General features: G+C 49.2%; 1 protein-coding gene across 1 annotated transcript; it reads right to left on the bottom strand.

Moving 5' to 3' along the window:
- Positions 1-1,783: 1,783 nt before the first annotated feature.
- LOC139262766 (zona pellucida sperm-binding protein 3-like) lies at positions 1,784-15,963 on the bottom strand. Its single transcript, XM_070877917.1, has 13 exons — positions 15,820-15,963; positions 14,631-14,640; positions 14,271-14,448; positions 14,123-14,182; positions 13,684-13,805; positions 5,178-5,359; positions 4,070-4,185; positions 3,887-3,990; positions 3,621-3,798; positions 3,406-3,532; positions 3,237-3,325; positions 3,030-3,151; positions 1,784-1,818 (listed from the first exon to the last, which is right to left on the bottom strand). The coding sequence occupies exons 1-13, from the start codon at positions 15,961-15,963 to the stop codon at positions 1,784-1,786; spliced, it is 1,467 nt and encodes a 488-aa protein (XP_070734018.1).
- Positions 15,964-19,800: the final 3,837 nt, after the last annotated feature.

The following is a 19,800-nucleotide window of genomic DNA, read 5'->3' as shown; positions in this document are numbered from 1 at the left end:
CACTGCTTACCCGATGTCCTGGTGAGCGACAACGGGCCATGTTTTACCAGAGCCGAGTTCAAAGAATTCATGACCCGTAAAGGGATCAAACATGTCACATCTGCCTCATTTAAACCAGCGTCCAATGGTCAGGCAGAGAAAGTAGTGCAAACCATCAAGCAAGGCTTGAAGAGGGTAACTGAAGGCTTACTGCAGACTCGCCTAGCCCGAGTCCTGCTTAGCTACCACACGAGAGCCCACTCGCTCACTGGGATCCCACCTGCTGAACTGCTCATGAAAAGAGCACTTAAGACAAGGCTCTCGTTAGTTCACCCTGATCGACATGAACAGGTAGAGAGCAGGCAGATCCAACAAAGTGCATACCATGATAGCGCAAATATGTCATGTGAGATTGAAATCAATGATCCTGTATTTGTATTGAGTTATGGAGAAGGACCCAACTGGCTTCCCAGCACTGTTGTGGCCAAAGAGGGGAGCAGGGTGTTTAGCATCAAACTGACTCAGTCACCGGAAACACTTGGACCAAATCAAACTCAAATTTACAGACTATCATTAGCAACCCAGCTTGGACCCTACCTTTTTTGACCCCCAACACACACGTGGCAACAGACACCACAGTTGACCACGCAGCAGAACCCATTATCCACAGCAGCCCTGCATGGCCCAACACACCAGGCAGACCAGCAAGGGCCAAACAAATGATTCACACCGAGACAATCAACCTGGGCAAAAAGGGCCGCAGATCGACTCATTGTAAATAGTTACACTATTGACTTTTTGGGAGGGGAGGCAGGGGAATGGGGGGTGGTATATCTGAACATGTATTTAATCTGTACAGCCACCAGAGGGCTCAGCCCCTGGAATCCCAACTGATCCCATTATCCCTTGGGAGCAGAGATATTTAAGGAGGCCTCACAGGTTGGCAAGGCACACTGGAGACCTGCAATAAAAGACTAAGGTCACACTTTACTTTGAGCTAAGTGTTCAGTCTGACTATACACAAGACAGTTTTGTTCAATTCTTGGAGAAAGCTCTGCTGGTCTGACCAGAGTCTCGATTTAGTGCAGTAAGGCTTAACTCCTCCTCGATTTACTAGATCCTGAAAATGGTGAAGGTTTTGTTTTTCTTCAGAATTTAAAAAAATGAAACTCTTCCTTTCAGTAGGTATTGTTGGCATGTACAGGAGAGAGACAGTGGGCAAACCAGAAAACAGAGCATCAAGCAGCAGGGACCTGTAGAGGCAGCCCACCTCCAGCACCATCGCCTGTCCGTGAGTTTCTAACTCAACCAACTGTTCCTGTACTGAGCTTCCCCTCCCCAGTGTACTGCCGCTCAAGTTAGAACAGCCCATGTTCCAATCTAATCCCTACTCCTGTACATTGCGGATTATATTTAAGGCTATTCTCAGTCTGTACTGAATTTCTTTGGGCACCCATCCGTGAGCTTCTGCGACTGTTGCAGGCTGAGACACTAACGCCCCAATAGGGGGCAGCGACACTGGAGGCTCCTTTAAGAAGCCCACCTTGTTCCCACGCAGGAAGAGAGGAGTCAGAGCTGGCATTGGAGAAGCTCAGTGAGGGAGAGGGTCCACTCACCCCCTCAGGGGAAGATTGGGGAGTGATTGTTAGAAGCTCCTTCTCTGCCGTTCTCCAGCGAGGGAGATGCCAATTAGTTCAAACCCCAACCTCTGGCACCATTTGATTCCCAGCTAAGCTCAAGACCTCCCCTTCACCCGGGGGAAGATGCAGCCAAACTCAGCTGTATATTAGGGCTCTGAATAGTGCTAGCTCCCATTGGCACCCAGTTGCTCCATTTCCACTGCAGGGTGAATTTGGCAAGCGAGAAACTGCAGCAACAAACCACACCTACATGAAGGGCAAATTGAGCCCAGGTCAGAAATGCTGCAAGCCCATTTGTGTCCCAGTCCACACAGCCAGATCCAGGACAGGAGACACAGTGGAATGATCCCACACTTGGAAGGGTTTGTTTATTCCAGGACCAAACGCTCCCACATCAGAGCATGAACAGGGACAGAAGATCACTTCTTGCTGCTCTCGTGGGTCATGGGAATAATTCCAGCTTAAACAGCAGCTGGGGGAACTTCACTTATGGACTACAGGAAATGATACCATTTATATCACCGAGCACGAGTGGCAGGGCATTTGAACACATTGTTATGGAAGACAGTATTAGTCCCTACCTGAAGCTCCAGTGCACAAGTGGTCAAAACAGGGCTGGAGCTCATCAAACTGAGTGGGAAGTAAAGAAAAAAAAAAAAAAAGTGTCAACCCGATTAGGGATGGTCAATTGACCTCAAACTGGAATAGAGTCCTTGTGAAAGGGAGCCAATGGAATAACTTGGAATGAGCACCAAGCCCTCAGGCCAGTTCCACTCACCTGGAGCTCATGAACCTGCACAGGGAAGGCTGGGCAGTTACCATAGTCACCACCAATCCCTGGATAAGCTTTTATCAGCCATTATGGCACTAGTTACCTGGATCAGTTACACTAACAGAACTGAGAGAGGGTTACTGAGTGTAAACAGCTCCGTATTTTACATGTGTGGACAGGAGATGGACAATTAGGCATAAGGTACACTAATCACTGCTTTATTGACCATTTGATAACTAGTTGAACTGGGTCTGCTTGTGTTTCCTGTACAGGAACAAGGCCATCAAAGCAGCAGAGATCAGAGAGACAGCTGTCACAGTCAGGGCCAGCATCAGGACCACCTCAGACTCCACACCTAAAGAGCAATGAGAAACCAATGGTTACTGAAGGAAATACTGAGGGGGACATGGAAACTAGTAGTGGTTCACTCACCTCCTGGAGACCTCTCCTGCATCCGTTGCCCAACCTCAGTAAGGGACTCAGTTGCCAGGTCAGTGACATCAGTGTACAGAATGACCAGGGGTCCAAGTGAGGCCTCACCCTCCCACTTCAATTCAGCATCACTCCCTGCAATATGAAACATTCCAGTTAGAGAGGGTAAAGGGGGACCTCCAACATCTAGAGGATCAATGTCCTACCAGCTTCAGGTACAAGGTCCCTCCTTCCTCTGGAAGGAAAGCCCAACTCCCTCATGGCACCGCAGTCGCCCAAATCACAACAGGCGCAAACGTCATTGTTCGATCCTTCCAATGGGGCCCAGCTAAACAAGACAATCAGTGTAACAATCAGGTTGGGCATCACTTCTCCACACAACACATACCTGAGGGAGAGAGGGGGAAACTTACACATTCTGCAGCTTCTGGAAAGTACAAGCTTTGCTCATGGAATCTCTCTGATCCAGTGCAGCAACCTTCAGGTGACAGGTGAGGAAAATCTGAGGGACACATTCAACACCAGCCGTTATTCAGTGACTCCCTCCCAACAAGAAGAACACAATGGGCAGCTTCCTCTTACCAAGGAACGGTCATCGCCAAAGAAACGGAACGCATCCAGGTCAAAGTGGAGCTTGTCCAGCTCACGCTCGTCTCTTGGCAACAGGAAGGTTGAGAAGGAGTCCTCAGCTTTGCTGTCCAGGAGGCAACTGAAGAAAGATTAAAACACAGGCCATGGAGTGAATCAAGTGAAGCCATTGAGACAGGACCAGCTGTAGAAAGAAGAGAGCTCCTTACCCATTGTAGTCAATGATGCTGTAACTTGGGGTGGAGTCCTTGTCTGGGCTCAACGTTGCGACACAGCGGTCAATGTAGAGCTTCAGGGGCATGTGGTTGGTCATTGAAACAGAGGCCTCAATGTGAATGAGGTCACCCAGGTAGTAGACAGTCGAGGTGCGCTCTGTAAGCCAGTCATCTGAAGGACAAGAGAACAAGGGTTGGAGACAGTGGCTGCAACTCCCAGTGGGTGACAGGAAATCACTACCCATCCACCCAGCACATACCAGCCATTAGGCGCAGAGCGAATGACAGAAGCCCTTCTCCAGACTTGGTGGAGCTGAACGGGATCCAGGTGGGCTTGATCGGGTTACTGCTCACATTGCCCCTCCTGGAAAGACAAGTGTGCCATTTTAGGACAGAGTCAGAGAATATGCATTAGATTGAGTTTTCATTCACTCAATGGTTACCTATAATAGCGGCACTCAATGGGAACGACAGCACCATTAGTTCGCACAATGACAGATCCATGAGCCTTGGGGGTGTGGTTCAGGTGTGTGGTGTAGACCAGGAAATCTCCAGCCATCTGAAAATCAGATTCAGAAATTAACATAGTTCTTGGAAGGGAGGTTGTGCAGCCTCTGCAGTTAATGCAGGGGGAAAAGAGTTCAAGCAGCAGAGCAAAATCAATTCAACAGAAAAGTGGAGTGGCTCAGTGGGTAGCACCCTCGCCTCAGAGCGAGTAGGTTGTGGGTTCATGTCCCATTGCAGAGACTAGAGCTCAAAAAGCTAGGCTGAAACCCTAGTGCAGTGCTGAGGGAGCGCTGCACTGTCTGAGGTGCCATCTTTCACATGTGACATTAAGCAGAGGCCACACCTACTCAAGTGGACAAAAGAGATCCCATAGCACTATTTCAAAGAGTAGCAGGGGAGTTCTCCCAGTGTCCTGGGCCACTATTTATCCCTCAAATGAACATCACATTCAGATGATCTGGTCATTATCACATTACTGTTAGTGGGAGCTTGCTGTGCACAAATTGGCTGCTACATTTCCCACAACAGTGACGACACTTCACAAAGTACTTCACTGGCAGTCAAGCAATGAGATATACAGTGGTTGTGAAAGGTGCTATGGAAATGAAAGTCTTTAACAATTAAGTGTGCCAAAAGTTGCCAATAATTTGGGGCAATGAATAGACCTCCAGATTTAAGTCTCATTTAATCCAGGCTCCCAGGTATTCAAAAACAGGAAGTGTGGGAGATAAAGCTAAATATGGGAAATAACCACTAAACTGACTCCCCAGTGACCTGAATATCCACGAGACAGGATATACCACAGGAAACGTTTGGACAAACCCAAGTGAATACACAAGGCCAATAGGGGTGAGATCACAAGGTTGGAGAGACTAGGGAAAACCAGTTAAAGCAAAGCACAATGCACAATTCCAAAGCAAGTTTGAGGTTTAAAAGCAGGAGACAGGAGTCCCCTCATCAATGCACCCTCACCAAGAGTTGGAGTGAAGCATGGGGACTGAGCCACACACCAAGCTTAGAGCAAGAGTTGAAGAATCACATTACCTTCACTGAGCTGCCACACTCATGGAGCCCATAGTCAAAGAGGACGGTGCGGTTCAGAGAGTCGATCCCAGTTGGCCGACAACCTACTGCCCCCAGGGTCAGGTCAGCAGCTTTAACCAGGTGCCTGGTCCCAAATAAATCCATGTGTACCCTGACCAGCAGGTTGTGCTCCCCACACTGCACTATCACAGTGTGCAGTGGGAACACACTGCGCCCCTCAGACACACTGAGACGGGAACCAAAGGGAAGCCCAGGAGGACGGACTGTCTGAGCCCCAGGGGTGGCCTTGACTCTTCTCCATGGAAACCTCTGGCCTCCAAACTGTCGCCAAATATCAGAGGGGCAAACAACCCCAACTAACAGCAGTACTGGGACCAGTGCCCTCACTACACAATCCCCCATGATCCCAAACCACTCAACTATCCCTGCAGCCCCCAACCAGTACCTTTTATACACACAAGCTGCAGTCACCTGACACCAATGATACCAGAAGCAGCAACATTGAGCCAATTAACCGGCCCCAATCTCCACAATTTCTACCCAATGACAGAACGGATGGATTTATTGCCAGGCGGACCGATATAAATTGGACCAATAGGAGTGGCAGTGAATGGCCCGGTGTCACCTGACAGAAATCAGCACCACAACTATTTTAAGTTGAACCAATAATCAAGTTGTTATGTATTGATGCCTGGGGTCACCAGATACCAGGGGGCGCCGCTGTTGGAGGTCATCAGGCTCTACATGCGTGTGCGCGGTCACTGGTATATAAGCGTGGGTACTGTGTCATGCGGGTACTTTGGGCATGAATAAAGTTGGGTCAGGTTTGCACCTGAGGCCGTTTACAGTAACAAAACTCTTGAGTCATTATATTTGGCGAGGTAACTTAAGAACCTTCGCATGTACAATGGACACTATTGGAATTCTGGAGAGATTTGCAGAGGGCGAGCATTGGGCGGCTTTTATCGACCGCCTGGATCAGTATTTTGTGATCAACAAAATGGAGGGAGAGGCTGACGCAATTCGGCGCAGGGCGGTTTTCCTCACCGTTTGTGGTTCGGAAATTTAGGGCCTTATGAAGAACCTTCTCTCGCCTTGAAGTCCAACGGACAAAGAGTACAAAGATTTGTGTGTTTTGGTGCGTGACCATCTAAAGCCAAAAGACGGGATCATCATCTCACGCTATCGCTTCTATACGCATGTTCATGCTGAGGGCCAGGATGTGTCAGGATTCATCGCTGACCTACCATGTCTTGCTGAGCCGTGTAAGTTCGGGAACGTGTTGAAGATGCTGCAAGATTTCTTAGTGATAGGCATCAACCCTGATGTGATTCTTCGGAAGTTATTGACCGAAGAAAAGCTGGATTTGAGAAAGGCCATCGCGACTGCCGAGGCATGCATGACAACTGATGATAATTTGAAGCAGATATCATCGAAGAGTCAGAGCTCCACGGCAGGTACTGTAAACAAGATTGTGTCGTTTTCTGGCAGGGCCTACTCGACTGCTTATGTGAAACTTGTCGCTGCTCAGAGTCCGCCAACTGGTACGAATCAGACTTCACCCTGTTGGCGTTGTGGGGGCAATCATTGGCCTCATCAGTGTCGGTTTAAACAATACGCCTTTAATGGCTGTTCAAAAGTGGGGCATCTTCAGAGAATGTGCCCATAACTGAGCAAGGATGCTCAGTTATGGGCACATTCATTTATGGGCTCATCACATTTTTAATGATAACCAGTACAGTGCTGGTTCGGATACACAACCCGGGGAGGAAGTTTATTGTCTGTATTCGCTCTTGGGAAAGAGCCAGCCGATAACCATTAATGTGAAGCTGAATGGCATGCCTGTATCAATGGAGCTGGACACGGGTGTGAGTCAGTCAATAATGAGCCAAAGGACATTCAACAAGCTGTGGGACACTGAGGCTGTGAAGTCTAAGCTGAGTCCAGTCAATGCCAAGTTGCGTACTTACACTAAGGAACTCATACCGGTGACTGGCAATGCAGTAGTCAAAGTGTCTTTTGATGGTTTGGTTCATGATCTACCATTATGGATCGTCCAGGTAATGGTCCAATGCTGTTCAGCAGGAATTGGCTCAAGAAAATCAAGTGGAACTGGAATGATGTCAAAGCGTTGTCCTCGGTGGATGACACTTCGTGTGCTCAAGTGTTGAAGAAGTTTCCTTCTTTGTTTGAACTGGGCATTGGTAATTTTACTGGAGCCAAGGTGCAGATTCACCTGGATTCTGATGCAAGGCCTGTCTATCATAAAGCTCGGTCTGTTCCTTACATGATGAGGGAGAAGGTTGAATTTGAACTTGACAGACTCCAACGTGAATGGATTATATCACCGGTCGAGTTTAACGAGTGCGCCAGTCCCATTGTTCCTGTATTGAAGAGTGATGGCACTGTCAGGATTTGTGGAGACTACAAGGTTATGATTAACCGATTTTCGAAACAGGATCAGTATCCGCTACCGAAGGCTGATGATCTGCTCGCCATGCTAGCTGGTGGCAAGTCGTTCACTAAACTAGATCTGATGTCTGCCTATATGACACAGGAGCTTGTCGGCACTTCGAAGAAATTCACCTGCATAAACACCTATAAAGGACTATTTGTCTATAACAGGTGTCCTTTTGGAATTCGTTTGGCTGCAGCCATATTTCAGAGGAACATGGAGAGTCTACTGAAGTCCATTCCTAGAACTGTCATGTTTCAAGATGACATTCTGGTCACAAGTCACAACATTGCTGAACATCTGAACAATCTTGAAGGAGTCCTACATCATTATGGACAAAGTAGGACTCAGGCTGAAACGTTCGAAGTGTGTCTTCATGGCGCCTGAAGTTGAATTCCTGGGGAGGAAAATTGCTGCTGATGGCATCGGGCCTACTGATTCAAAAACCAAGGCCATCAAAAATGCACCTCAGAATGTGATGGAGCTGCATTCATTCCTTGGGTTACACAACTACTTCGGTAATTTCTTACCCAAATTGAGCACTTTGTTAGAGCCACTGAAGATGCTAATCAGAAAAGGCGACAACTGGGTCTGGGTGTGTCTCAAGGTGGAGTCTTTGAGAAACCTAAGAATCTGCTCTGTTCAAACAAGTTGCTTGATCATTATGATCCATGTAAGCATCTGTAATGCTTCAACATATGGGGTTGGCTGTGTACTCCAACAAGCAAATGAGTCAGGAAAGTTACAACCTGTTGCATATGCTTCGAGAGGTTTGTGAAAGGCGGAAAGAGCTTACAGCATGGTAGAAAAAGAAGCTTTGGCCTGTGTGTACGGTGTCAAAAAAATGCATCAGTACCTGTTTGGTCTTCATTTCGAGCTCGAACTGGATCACAAGCCACTTATTTCATTGTTTTCGGAAAACAAAGGTATTAATACTAATGCATCATCCTGTATTCAGATTGTCTGCCTGTGATTATGTTATTTGTCATAGACCTGGCACTGAGAATTGTGCCGATGCACTGAGTCGTCTGCCTTGCCCACACCTGATATGGAGATGCCTCAACCTGCAGATCTATTGTTAGTAATGGATGCTTTTGAGAGTGAAGGAACTCCTGTCACTGCTCAACAAGTGAGGATCTGGACCAGCCATGACCCTATTTTATCGGTTGTGAAACGTTGTGTCCTCAGCGGTGATTGATCTGCAATATTTATGGAGATGTGTGATGAGACCAAACCTTAGAACCGTCGCAAAGATCAGCTGTCCATTTCGTCAGATCGTTTACTGTAGGGTAATCGTGTCATTATGCCTAAGAAAGGTAGAGAAAAATTGGTACGTGAACTTCATAGCACTCATCCTGGTATTTCATGATGAAAGCCATTGCTAGGTCTCATGCATGGTGGCCTGGAATTGACTCAGATCTGGAATCATGTGTGCATCAGTGCAACACTTGCATGCAGCTAAGTAAAGTGCCAGTGGAATCTCCGCTGAGTCTTTGGTCATGGCCATCTAAACCATGGTCGAGGATCCACATCGATTTTGTGGGCCCTTTCATGGGAAAGATGTTTTTTGTTGTGGTGGATACATATTCAAAGTGGATAGCATGTATTATTATGTCATCTAGTACATCTGCAGCTACTATTGAGAGCCTTCATATCATGTTTGCTACACATGGTTTGCCTGACATCGTTGTGTGCTTCACAAGTCTTGAGTTTCAGGAGTTTCTATGTTTCTATGTGAGGGCAGCTCCATTCAAACCTGGTTCGAATGGTCAAGCAGAGCGTGATGTTCAAACGATCAAGCAGAGTATGAAACGTATAACTCAGGGTTCACTGCAGACTTGTTTGTCATGTATATTGTTCAGTTACAGGACAAGACCTCATACACTTACTGGGGTCTCCCCTGCTGAACTACTGATGAAGAGAAATCTCAAGACCAAGCTTTCTCTTGTTCATCCTGATCCGAATGATCGTGTTGAAAACAGACGTCAAAGTCAGCAATGGTATCATGATCGTGTTGCTATGTCAGGTGACATCTCTGTCAACGATCCGGTTTATGTATTGAACTATGGTCAAGGTCCAAAGTGGATCGCCGGAATTGTTATGGCCAAGGAGAGTAACAGTGTTTATTGTCGTGCTCAAGAATGGGAAAACATGCAGGAAACATGTTGATCAGGTAAAACTGCGGCACACGGATGAACTGGAAGCATTTGAGGAAGATGCAGTCAGTGACCAACCGACCAATGTTCATTCATCAGAGGACTTTGCTGTCATTACTGAACCTGGACCTTCAGTCTCTGATGTGGTCATTACCACTCCCATCAGATCGGTTACTCAGCCTTCAGTCACAACGGACTCAGAACGCTCGCCCAGAACTAAAGTTGAACTGAGATGATCAACTCGTGAGAGGAAAGTCCCAGATCATCTTAATTTGTAAAGAGACTGATATTAAGGTCTTGAAGGGGAATGTTGTTATGTATTGATGCTTGGGATCATCAGACACCAGGGGGCACCACTGTTCGAGGTCATCGGGCTGTACGCGTATGTGCGCGGTCACTGGTATATAAGCGTGGGTACCATGTCACACGGGTACTTCGGGCGTGAATCAAGTTGGATCAGGTTTACACCTGAGTCAGTTTACAGGAACAAGACTCTTGAGTCATTACACAAGTGCCCCCTTATTAAAGGAGCACTAAAACCGACACATTAAACAAATTAAACTTTTGACATTAAAAGGATCAAATTAAAATTTGGTTGCCGGGGGTGATGCTCCACTTCAGTCCCTCCGGCGCCCACCTCTCGCGGAAGGCCGCGAGCATACCGGTGGACACCGCGTGCTCCATTTCCAGGGACACCCTGGCTCGGATGTAACCGCAGAAGAGAGGCAGGCAGTCGAGCTGAATGACCCTCTCGACCGCCCGCTGCTTGGACTGGCTGATGGCCGTGCCCAGGAGCAGTCCTATGAGGCGGCCTTCCGACCTGCCCGCTCCCCTCCGGACTCCTCCAGGCCGCAGAAATTACAGTTAGACTGGGAGCCCGTGAAACGACGTAAAAAACTTATTGCACGGGACTGCTCCATGCAACACCCTCCAGGCCAAGTCTCCAATAAATAAGGGAAGGACTATCGCGTAGAGTGCACTCTATTGAGGACCCCCGCCTTCTGCGGACGGCAAATGGTGCTCATGGCGTGTCTGGACGGCAGACAACGATGGCAACGTGGAGAATGTGCAAGAGCAGCCAGTACAGGAGGGCCCTCCGCGCAGAACTGAAAGGCACAGGGAATCCGTGTAACATGTATGTGTAGAGTGTGTGAGTTTGCAGCCCCTTTTTCACTATTTGAAGCGACTGCTCCTCAAATTCTGGTTGCACTTCAGTCCCACACTCCTGATCTTTGGGCACCCTCTATGGTGGGGAGCGGGCAGGTCAGAAGGCCTCCTCGTAGGACTGCTCCTGGGCACGGCCAAGGGGGCCATCAGCCGGTCCAGGCAGCGGACGGTCGAGGGAGTCGTTCTGCCTCACTATCTGTCTCTCTTCCGCGGTTACATCTGAACCAGGGTATCCACTGGTACACTCGCAGCCTTCCGCGAGAGGTGGGCGCCGGAGGAACTAGAGTGCATCATCATCCCCGGCAACCAAACTTTAATTTGAGCCATGTCCAAAGTGCGATTTAATTACCTTTTTAGTGCCCAACCCCCCACCACTTTTAGCCAGGGGCAGTAGTATAATTTGTGTTTAGTGCCCTCAAAAAAAAAAGCGGGCACTTGAAAAGTTTTGGGAGTGTGACCCCGTTCAGGGCGCAGTTGATTACTGACAGCTATTTTGAGTTGTATCAGTAATAAAGTGCCCCCTGATTTTATGACATTTTAGAGAGAGGTTGCTTTATTACAATGCGTAACCATAGAGACAGCCCATAATAGAGCAAGCAACACTCACTGAGCAGTGGCAGGAGCATCCAGAGTATAAAATATGACAAACCGCGGACTGGGCCCACGGATTATGCAGCAAAGTTATTTAACAATCGCTCCATCAGCCTCTCAGCTCAGACCATCCCACACCTGGGATCAGGGAGACAGTTTTGTTCAATGTTTGGAGAAACCTCTGCTGGTCTGACCCGAGTCCATGTTTATTGTAGTAAGATTTTACTCCACAACTCAACACAGACCTGGGTTCGATTTACTAGATCCTAAAATTTGTGAAGATTTTTTTTCCTTCAGTATTTAAAGAAGGAAACCATTCCTTACAGAAGGTATTGTTGGCGTGTAGAGCAGAGAGACAGTGGGCAAACCAGAAAACAAAGTATCAAGTAGCAGGGACCTGTAGAAAGTCAACCCACCTCCAGCACCATCGCCTGTCCATGAGCTTCGAACTCCACTAACTGTTCCTGTACTGAGCTGCCCCTCAAGTTAGAACAGCCCATGTTCCACTCTAATCCCTAGTCCCTGTACATTGCAGATTATATTAAAGGCTATTCTCAGTCTGTACTAAATGTCTTTGGGCACCCATCCGAGCTTCTGCGACTGTTGGAGGCTGAGACACTGACACTAAAACCCCAATAGGGGGCAGTGACACTGGAGCCCACCTTGTTCCCAGACAGGAACATAGGAGTCAGAGAGCTGGCAGTGGAGAAGCTCAATGAGGGAGACAGTCCATTCACGCCCTCAGGGGAAGAGGAGGGGAATGATTGTTAGAAGCTCCTTCTCTGCCATTCTCCAGCGAGAGAGATGACAATTGGTTCAAACCCCAACCTCTGGTACCATGTGATTCCCAGCTAATCTCAGGCACTCCCCTTCACCCAGGGGAAGATGCAGCCAAACTATGGGCTGTATATTAGGGCTCTGAATAGTGCCAGTTCCATTGGCACCCAGTCACTCCATTTCCACTGCAGGGTGAATCAAATAAGCTAGAAACTACAGCAACAAACCACACCTACATGGTGATGGGCAAAATGTGCCCAGGTCAGAAATGCTGCAAGCCCATTTCTGTCCCAGTCCATACAGCCAGATCCAGGACAGGAGACACAGTGGAATGATCCCACACTTGGAAGGGTTTTGTTTACTTCACTACCAAGCTCTCCCACATTGGAGCATGAACAAAGACAGAAGATGATTTCTTGCTGTTCTCTCAGGCCACGGGAATAATTCCAGCTTAATCAACAGCTGGGGAACGTCACTTATGGAAGTACAGGAAATGGAAACATTTATATCACCGAGAGCAAGGGACAGGGCATTTGGACACATGGTTATGGAAGACAGACTTGAAGCCCCAGTGCACAAGAGTTGTCAAACCAGGGCTGGAGCTCATCAAACTGGCTGGGAAGTCAAGTAAATAATGGGTCACCCCATTAGGGATGATCAATTGATCTCAAACTGGAGTGGAGTCCTTGTGAAAGGGAGACAATGGAATAACTTGGACCAATCACCAAGCTTGCACCAATCCCTCAGGGCAGTTCCACTCACCTGGAGCTCATGGACCTGCACAGTGAAGGCTGGGCAGTTACCATAGTCACAACCCAACCCAGGATAAGCTTTTAACCAGTCATTATGGGACAAGTTACCTGGACCAGTTACAACACGGGGAACCAAGGGACAGAGTGACCAATGAACAAACAGGCACAAGGTACACAAAATCAATGCTTTATTGATCATTTTATAACCAGTTGAACTGGGTTTGCTTGTGTTTCCTGTACAGGAACAAGGCCATCAAAGCAGCAGAGATCAGAGAGACAGCTGTCACATCAGGGCCAGCATCAGGACCACCTCAGACGCCACACCTAAAGAGCAATGAGAAACCAATGGTTACTGAAGGAAATACTGAGGGGGAAATGGAAACTAGCAGTGGGCCCACTCACCCCCTGGAGACCTCTCCTGCTTCCATTGCCCAACCTCATTAAGGGACTCAGTTGCCAGGTCAGTCACATCAGTGTCCAGAATGACCAGGGGTCCAAGTGAGGCCTCACTCTCCCACTTCAATTCAGCATCACTCCCTGCAATATCAAACATTCCAGTTAGAGAGGGTAAAGGGGGACCTCCAACATCTAGAGGATCAATGTCCTACCAGCTTCAGGTACAAGGTCCCTCCTTCCTCTGGAAGGAAAGCCCAACTCCCTCATGGCACCACAGTCGCCCAAATCACAAGAGGCGCAAACGTCATTGTTCGATCCTTCCAATGGGGCCCAGCTAAACAAGACAATCGGTGCAACAATCAGGTTGGGCATCACTTCTCCACACAACACATCCTGAGGGAGAGAGGGGGAACTTACACATTCTGCAGCTTCTGGAAAGTACAAGCTTTGCTCATGGAATCTCTCCGATCTACTGCAGCAACCTTCAGGTGACAGGTGAGGAAAATCTGAGGGATACATTCAACACCAGCCGTTAGTCAGCGAGTCCCTCCCAACATGGAGAACCCAATGGGCAGCTTCCTCTTACCAAGGAACGGTCATCACCAAAGAAGCGGAACGCATCCAGGTCAAAGTGGAGCTTGTCCAACTCACGCTCGTCTCTTGGCAACAAAGTTTGAGAAGGAGTCCTCAGCTTTGCTGTCCAGGAGGCAACTGAAGAAAGATTAAAACGCAGGCCATGGAGTGAATCACATGAAGCCATGGAGATGGGAACAGCTGGAGAAAGCAGAGAACTCCTTACCCATTGTAGTCAATGAAGCTGTAACTCAGGGTGGAGTCCTTGTCTGGGCTCAACGTATTGACACAGCGGTCAATGTCGAGCTTCAGGGGCATGTGGTTGGTCATTGAAACAGAGGCCTCAATGTGAATGAGGTCGCCCAGGTAGTAGACAGTTGAGGTGCGCTCTGTAAGCCAGTCATCTGAAGGACAAGAGGACAACGGTTGGGGACAGTGGCTGCAACTCCCAGTGAGTGACAGGAAATCACTCCCCAGCCACCCAGCACATACCAGCCATTAGGCGCAGAGAGAATGACAGAAGCCCTTCTCCAGACTTGGTGGAGCTGAACGGGATCCAGGTGGGCTTGATCGGGTTACTGCTCACATTGCCCTTCCTGGAAAGACAAGGGACAATGTCAAAGAACATGCGTTTGATCGAGTTTTCATTCACTCAATGGTTACCTATAATAACGGCACTCAATGGGAACGACAGCTCCATTGGATTATACAATGACAGATCCAAAAGCCTTGGGGGTGTGGTTCAGGTGGGTGGTGTAGACAAGGACATTTCCAGCTATCTGAAATACATCAGGTTAAGAAATGGAATTCAGTTTTATGCAATGAAGTTCTGGTCTGAAATGGAGAACTTTCTATTCTGGAGTTAAAAATGAGGGGTGATCTCAATAAATAAGTTTAGTACAGGGTCGATGCTGAGAGTTTGTTTTTCCTGGCTGTGTGTCCAGAACTTGCAATCACAGTCTCAGGAGATGGGGTCAGCCATTTAATACTAAGAAGAGGAATGATTTCTTTATTGAGGGTTGTGAAGCTTTGAAATTCTCCACCCAAGAGGGATGTGGATGCTTATAGAGTAAATTCCAGAGGGGGCTCAATAAATTCTTCAGCACTTTGGGATATGGAAGGGAAGTGGACCATGGATCATATGGAATGGCAGAGCAGGTTCGAGGGGCTGTATGGGCTGCTCCTGCTCCTATGATGTTCTCATGTAGTCAGAAGTTGTGCAGCCTCTGCAGTTAATGCAGGGAGATTGTAAGTACAAGATCGAAACCCATTCAATGACAAACCGACTCAAAGAATGGCTTCAATGGATAGTTAATGCCACAAGTTACCATTCATTTGGAGCACAGAATAGACTAGCTATAAGCCTCATTTAATTCACTCACATTCGAATTACAGGGAAAGTGTGCAGTTCCTCTATAGTGCATTGCATCTCAATTCTTATTCCAAGTATTCATCAACCAGATTAGATCAAACTGAATCCTTGTTAACCCGATCAAGAAGGGCAACAGAGCTGAATATCCACAAGGTATAAAAAAGGAAAAGTTTGGACAAACCCAAGTGAAGGCTCAAGGACAATAGCGGTGAGATCACCAGGATGGAGAGACAAGGGAAGACCAGTTAAAGCAAAGCACAATACAGAATTCCAGAGCAAATTTGAGGTTTAAAAGCAGGAGACAGGAGTCCCCTCATCCATGCCCTCTCACCAAGAGTTGGAGTGAAGAGTGGGGACTGATCCACACACCAAGCTTAGAGCAAGAGTTGAAGAATCACATTACCTTCACTGAGCTGCCACACTCATGGAGCCCATAGTCAAAGAGGACGGTGCGATTCGGAGAGTCGATCCCGGTTGGTCGACAAACTGCTGTCCCCAGGATCAGGTCAGCAGCTTTAATCAGGTGCCTGGTTCCAAATAAATCCATGTGTACCCTGACCAGCAGGTTGTGCTCCCCACACTGCACCATCACAGTGTGCAGTAGGGACACACTGCACCCCTCAGACACACGGAATCGGGAACCAAAGGGAGGCCCAGGAGGAGGGACTGTCTGAGCCCCAGGGGTGGCCTTTACTCTTCTCCATGGAAACCTCTGGCCTCCAAACTGTCACCAAATATCAGTAGCACTGAGACCAGTGCCCTCCCTACACAATCCCCCATGATCCCAAACCACTCAACTAACCCTGCAGCACCTTTTATTTTTTTTTGTGTTTTTTAAAAAAAAAAATTTCCGGGCATTGAAACCATATATTTTACAAGTGCCCCCTATAAAAGGGGAGGGGGACACTAAGAACCCGGCAATGAAAACAAATTAAACTTTAAAACAAATAAAATCAAATTAAAATTTGGTTGCCGAGGGTGATGATGCACTCCAGTCCCTCCGGTGCCTACCTCTCGCGGAAGGCCGCGAGCGTACCGGTGGACACCGCATGCTCCATCTCTAAGGACACACTGGCCCGGATGTAGGCGCGGAAGAGAGGCAGGCAATCAGGCTGAATGACCCCCTCGACTCCCGCTGCCTGGACCGGCTGATGGCACCCTTGGCCGTGCCCAGGAGCAGTCCTACGAGGAGGCCCTCGGACCTATCCGCTCCCCTCCGCACAGGGTGCCCAAAGATCAGGAGTGTGGGACTGAAGTGCAGCCATAAATTGAGGAGCAGCCCCTTTAAATAATGGGACAGGTGCTGCAACCTCGCACATTCAGTAAAAACATGGAACACAGACTCTTCCAGACCGCAGAAATTGCAGGCGGCCTGGGAGCCCGTGAACCGGCTTAAAAATGTATTGCACGGGACTGCTCCGTGCACCACCCTCCAGGCCAAGTCCCCGATAAATAGTGGGAGGACTCCCGCATAGAGTGCACTCCATCAGGGACCCCCGCCTCCTCCGGACGGCAAGATGGTACGCCATGGCGTGTCCGGATGGCAGACGAGGATGGCAAGGTTGAGAGTGTGCAGGAGCAGCCCGTACAGGAAACCCCTCCGCGCAGAACTGAAAGGCACGGAGGGGATTTCCCCGAGGCGGCTCAAGTTGTGAGGCGCCGGCTCCCGAGGGAGGTTTCGGGGTTTGGCGCCGATCAGGAATTCCGTCCGGACGGTGGTCAGTTCGGATGGGATCTCCCCACATGCTTGAGCCTCCTTGACACACCAAACGGAGTCAGGGCCCAGTGCTGTTTTTAGCGACTCGATGGCATCGGCCGCGCGGCGGCGTCGGCCAAATTTAGGCGCCGTGCCACTACGTCTGGCGCCATTCAGCCCGCTCCTCCGCCATCGAGCAGGTCTCTGACCCTGGTCACCTCGCCAGCCACAGCCCTCTCGTCCGCCTGCCACCTAAAACCTCGGTCATGGACGTAAAGATTCCTGAGCAGCGGCTCCTGCAGAACAGCCGCCACTCCAGCCGGTGGAGAGCTGCGCTTGGTGGAGACTTTGTTCCAGACCCTGGTGAGTTCCTTGTAAAAGACAGGCCGCTCCTGGACGGCGGTCCTGACGCCTTCCAAGCTCACAAACAGGAGCTGCGTGTCGTAGTTGAGGCTGTGCTGCTGGCGGAAGAAATACGTCGCCAGCGCACGCCACCAAGGAGGGGGCTCGACGTAAAGGTATCTCTGCAGGGTCTGAAGATGGAAAGTCGCTAGCTGGGTGCTGACGCACACCAACGACTGACTGCCCTCCCTAAGCGGGAGTCTCAAGACTGCGGCAGAGACCCAGTGCTTCCTGTTGTTCCAGAAGAAGTCCACCAGCTTCTTTTGTATCTTGGCGACAAACGCAGGGGGAGGGGTCAAATGACCAGCCGGTACCACAGCATGGTGGCCACCAGCTGGTTTATGACTAGCGCTCGACCTCTGTAGGACAGCACTCGGAGCAGTCCTGTCCAGCGCCCTAGGCGAGCGGCGACCTTGGCCTCCAGCTCTTGCCAGTTCGCCGGCCAGGCTTCCTCGTCGGGGCTAAGGTAGACTCTCAGATAGAGGAGATGGGTCGTGCTCCAGGCAAAAGGCCTGAGCTCCTCTGGCAGGGAGTCCACCCGCCACTGACCCACCAGGAGTCCGGAACATTTCTCCCAGTTGATCCTGGCGGAGGATGCGGCCGAGTAAATCTCCTAGCATTCACGCATCCTCCGCAGGTCAATGGAGAGGACGACCTCCACGCCCGGCCCTTGCAGAGCCAGTCCCGTCAACCTCGTCCGCAGGAGGCGCAGGAAAGGCTCCACGCAAATGGCATAAACCTGGCCGAACATGGGGCATCCCTGGCGCACCCCTCTTCCAAAGCGAAGGGGCGCCATCAAAGACCCGTTAACCTTAATCAGACACTCCGCGGCGGCGTACAAAAGTTGGATCCGGGCGACGAAGTGCATCCCGATCCCGAAAGCGCGCAGAGTTCCCAACAGATAGTCGTGATGCACCCTGTCGAATGCCTTCTCTTGGTCGAGAGATAGGAAGGCGACCGACAAACCAGCCTCCTGGGAATGATGGATGAGGTCCCGGACCAGATGGATGTTATCGTGGATTGTCCGGCCCAGAACCATGTAGGACTGGTCGGGGTGGATCATGTGGTCCAGCAGGGCGCCAATGACTCCATGAGGCAGTGCTGTATCTGAACTGTAGCGACCTTAGTCTTTTATTGGTAACTCAAGAATGAGCATCACACCTGGTGGCCTGCCTTTTATACTCGGCCAGGCACAACTGTACAGGTAACCTACAAGTCTCCCACTGTAGTGCCCTCTGGTGGTACATCATATGTAATAGTACCAGCAATAAACATGTAGGATACATGACGGGTCTGGCCTGACATACTGCTGCACCTCGGTGATGGGTCCAAGCTATTCCATTGGCTCCCTTTGTTCTGTGGCTATGACGACTATTTCCCACACCGGCTTCAAATTAAGTCAGTTGATTTGAAACAACAGCTCCAGCCCTGGGTTGAAGACTCTTGTACAGGGCTCTGTGCTTCAGGTAGGGACCTGTGACCACTGCACTTCTCTGTTCTCTAACCAAGTGTGTGCAAAGGCCGTGCCCCCTAACACTGGGAGGGATAATATAAACAGTCACATTTGCTGCCCTATTAAATTGCGTTGTAGTGAAGTTCTCCACATGCTGTTTAGTCTGGAATCAAACTTCTTCCCATAACATGGTGGATTTGAGGGCATTCTCCATAACCCTCAAATGACTCCAGGTTATTGCATTTCTGCCTCCAAGTTTGATCTAAACTATAAGTAGGAGACAGTGTGGTGCGACCGTTAATGCCTATTAGACTGATTGATGGGCAGTGGGAGCAAAGCAGATTTTCCTGTAAGATGCAAATAGGCACGTTAGAAGCTGGAGGTTGACCCTGAGTCCATACCTGAAACGTTCAGCTCTCTCGTCAGATACTCATCGACCTATTGTCTACTCTCAGGATTTACTCCACTGATTTCTGGGTTCAGTCTTTCCCTCTGCCTTCCTGAGGGGCTCACAGGGAGAGACAATACATGGGTCACAGCCTGCCCAGGGTGGTTCCAGTCAGGCACTGTGGGTACTGAGGGCCTGAACACACTTCAGATACAGCACCAAATGCAGAGAATTAAAATAAACTTGTACAATAATCGCTCGAGTTTTTTTTCTTGGGTTTTTTATTTAACGGATGATGGAATGTCCTGGCTACCAACGGGTCTATCACATAACAACTGGTCTGTGTACAGCGTGCACACAAAGCACGTCCCTCCATTGGGAGAAATCTAAAGACTACATTGCCCAGACTGCTAACAGTAGGTGGCAAGAACCCTCCCCCATCCCG

This window comes from Pristiophorus japonicus, chromosome 4, assembly GCF_044704955.1.
Source record: "Pristiophorus japonicus isolate sPriJap1 chromosome 4, sPriJap1.hap1, whole genome shotgun sequence".
Lineage (NCBI taxonomy): Eukaryota > Metazoa > Chordata > Chondrichthyes > Pristiophoridae > Pristiophorus > Pristiophorus japonicus.
Note: the sequence above shows the minus strand (reverse complement) of the source record. Positions and strands in the feature narration are given on the sequence as shown.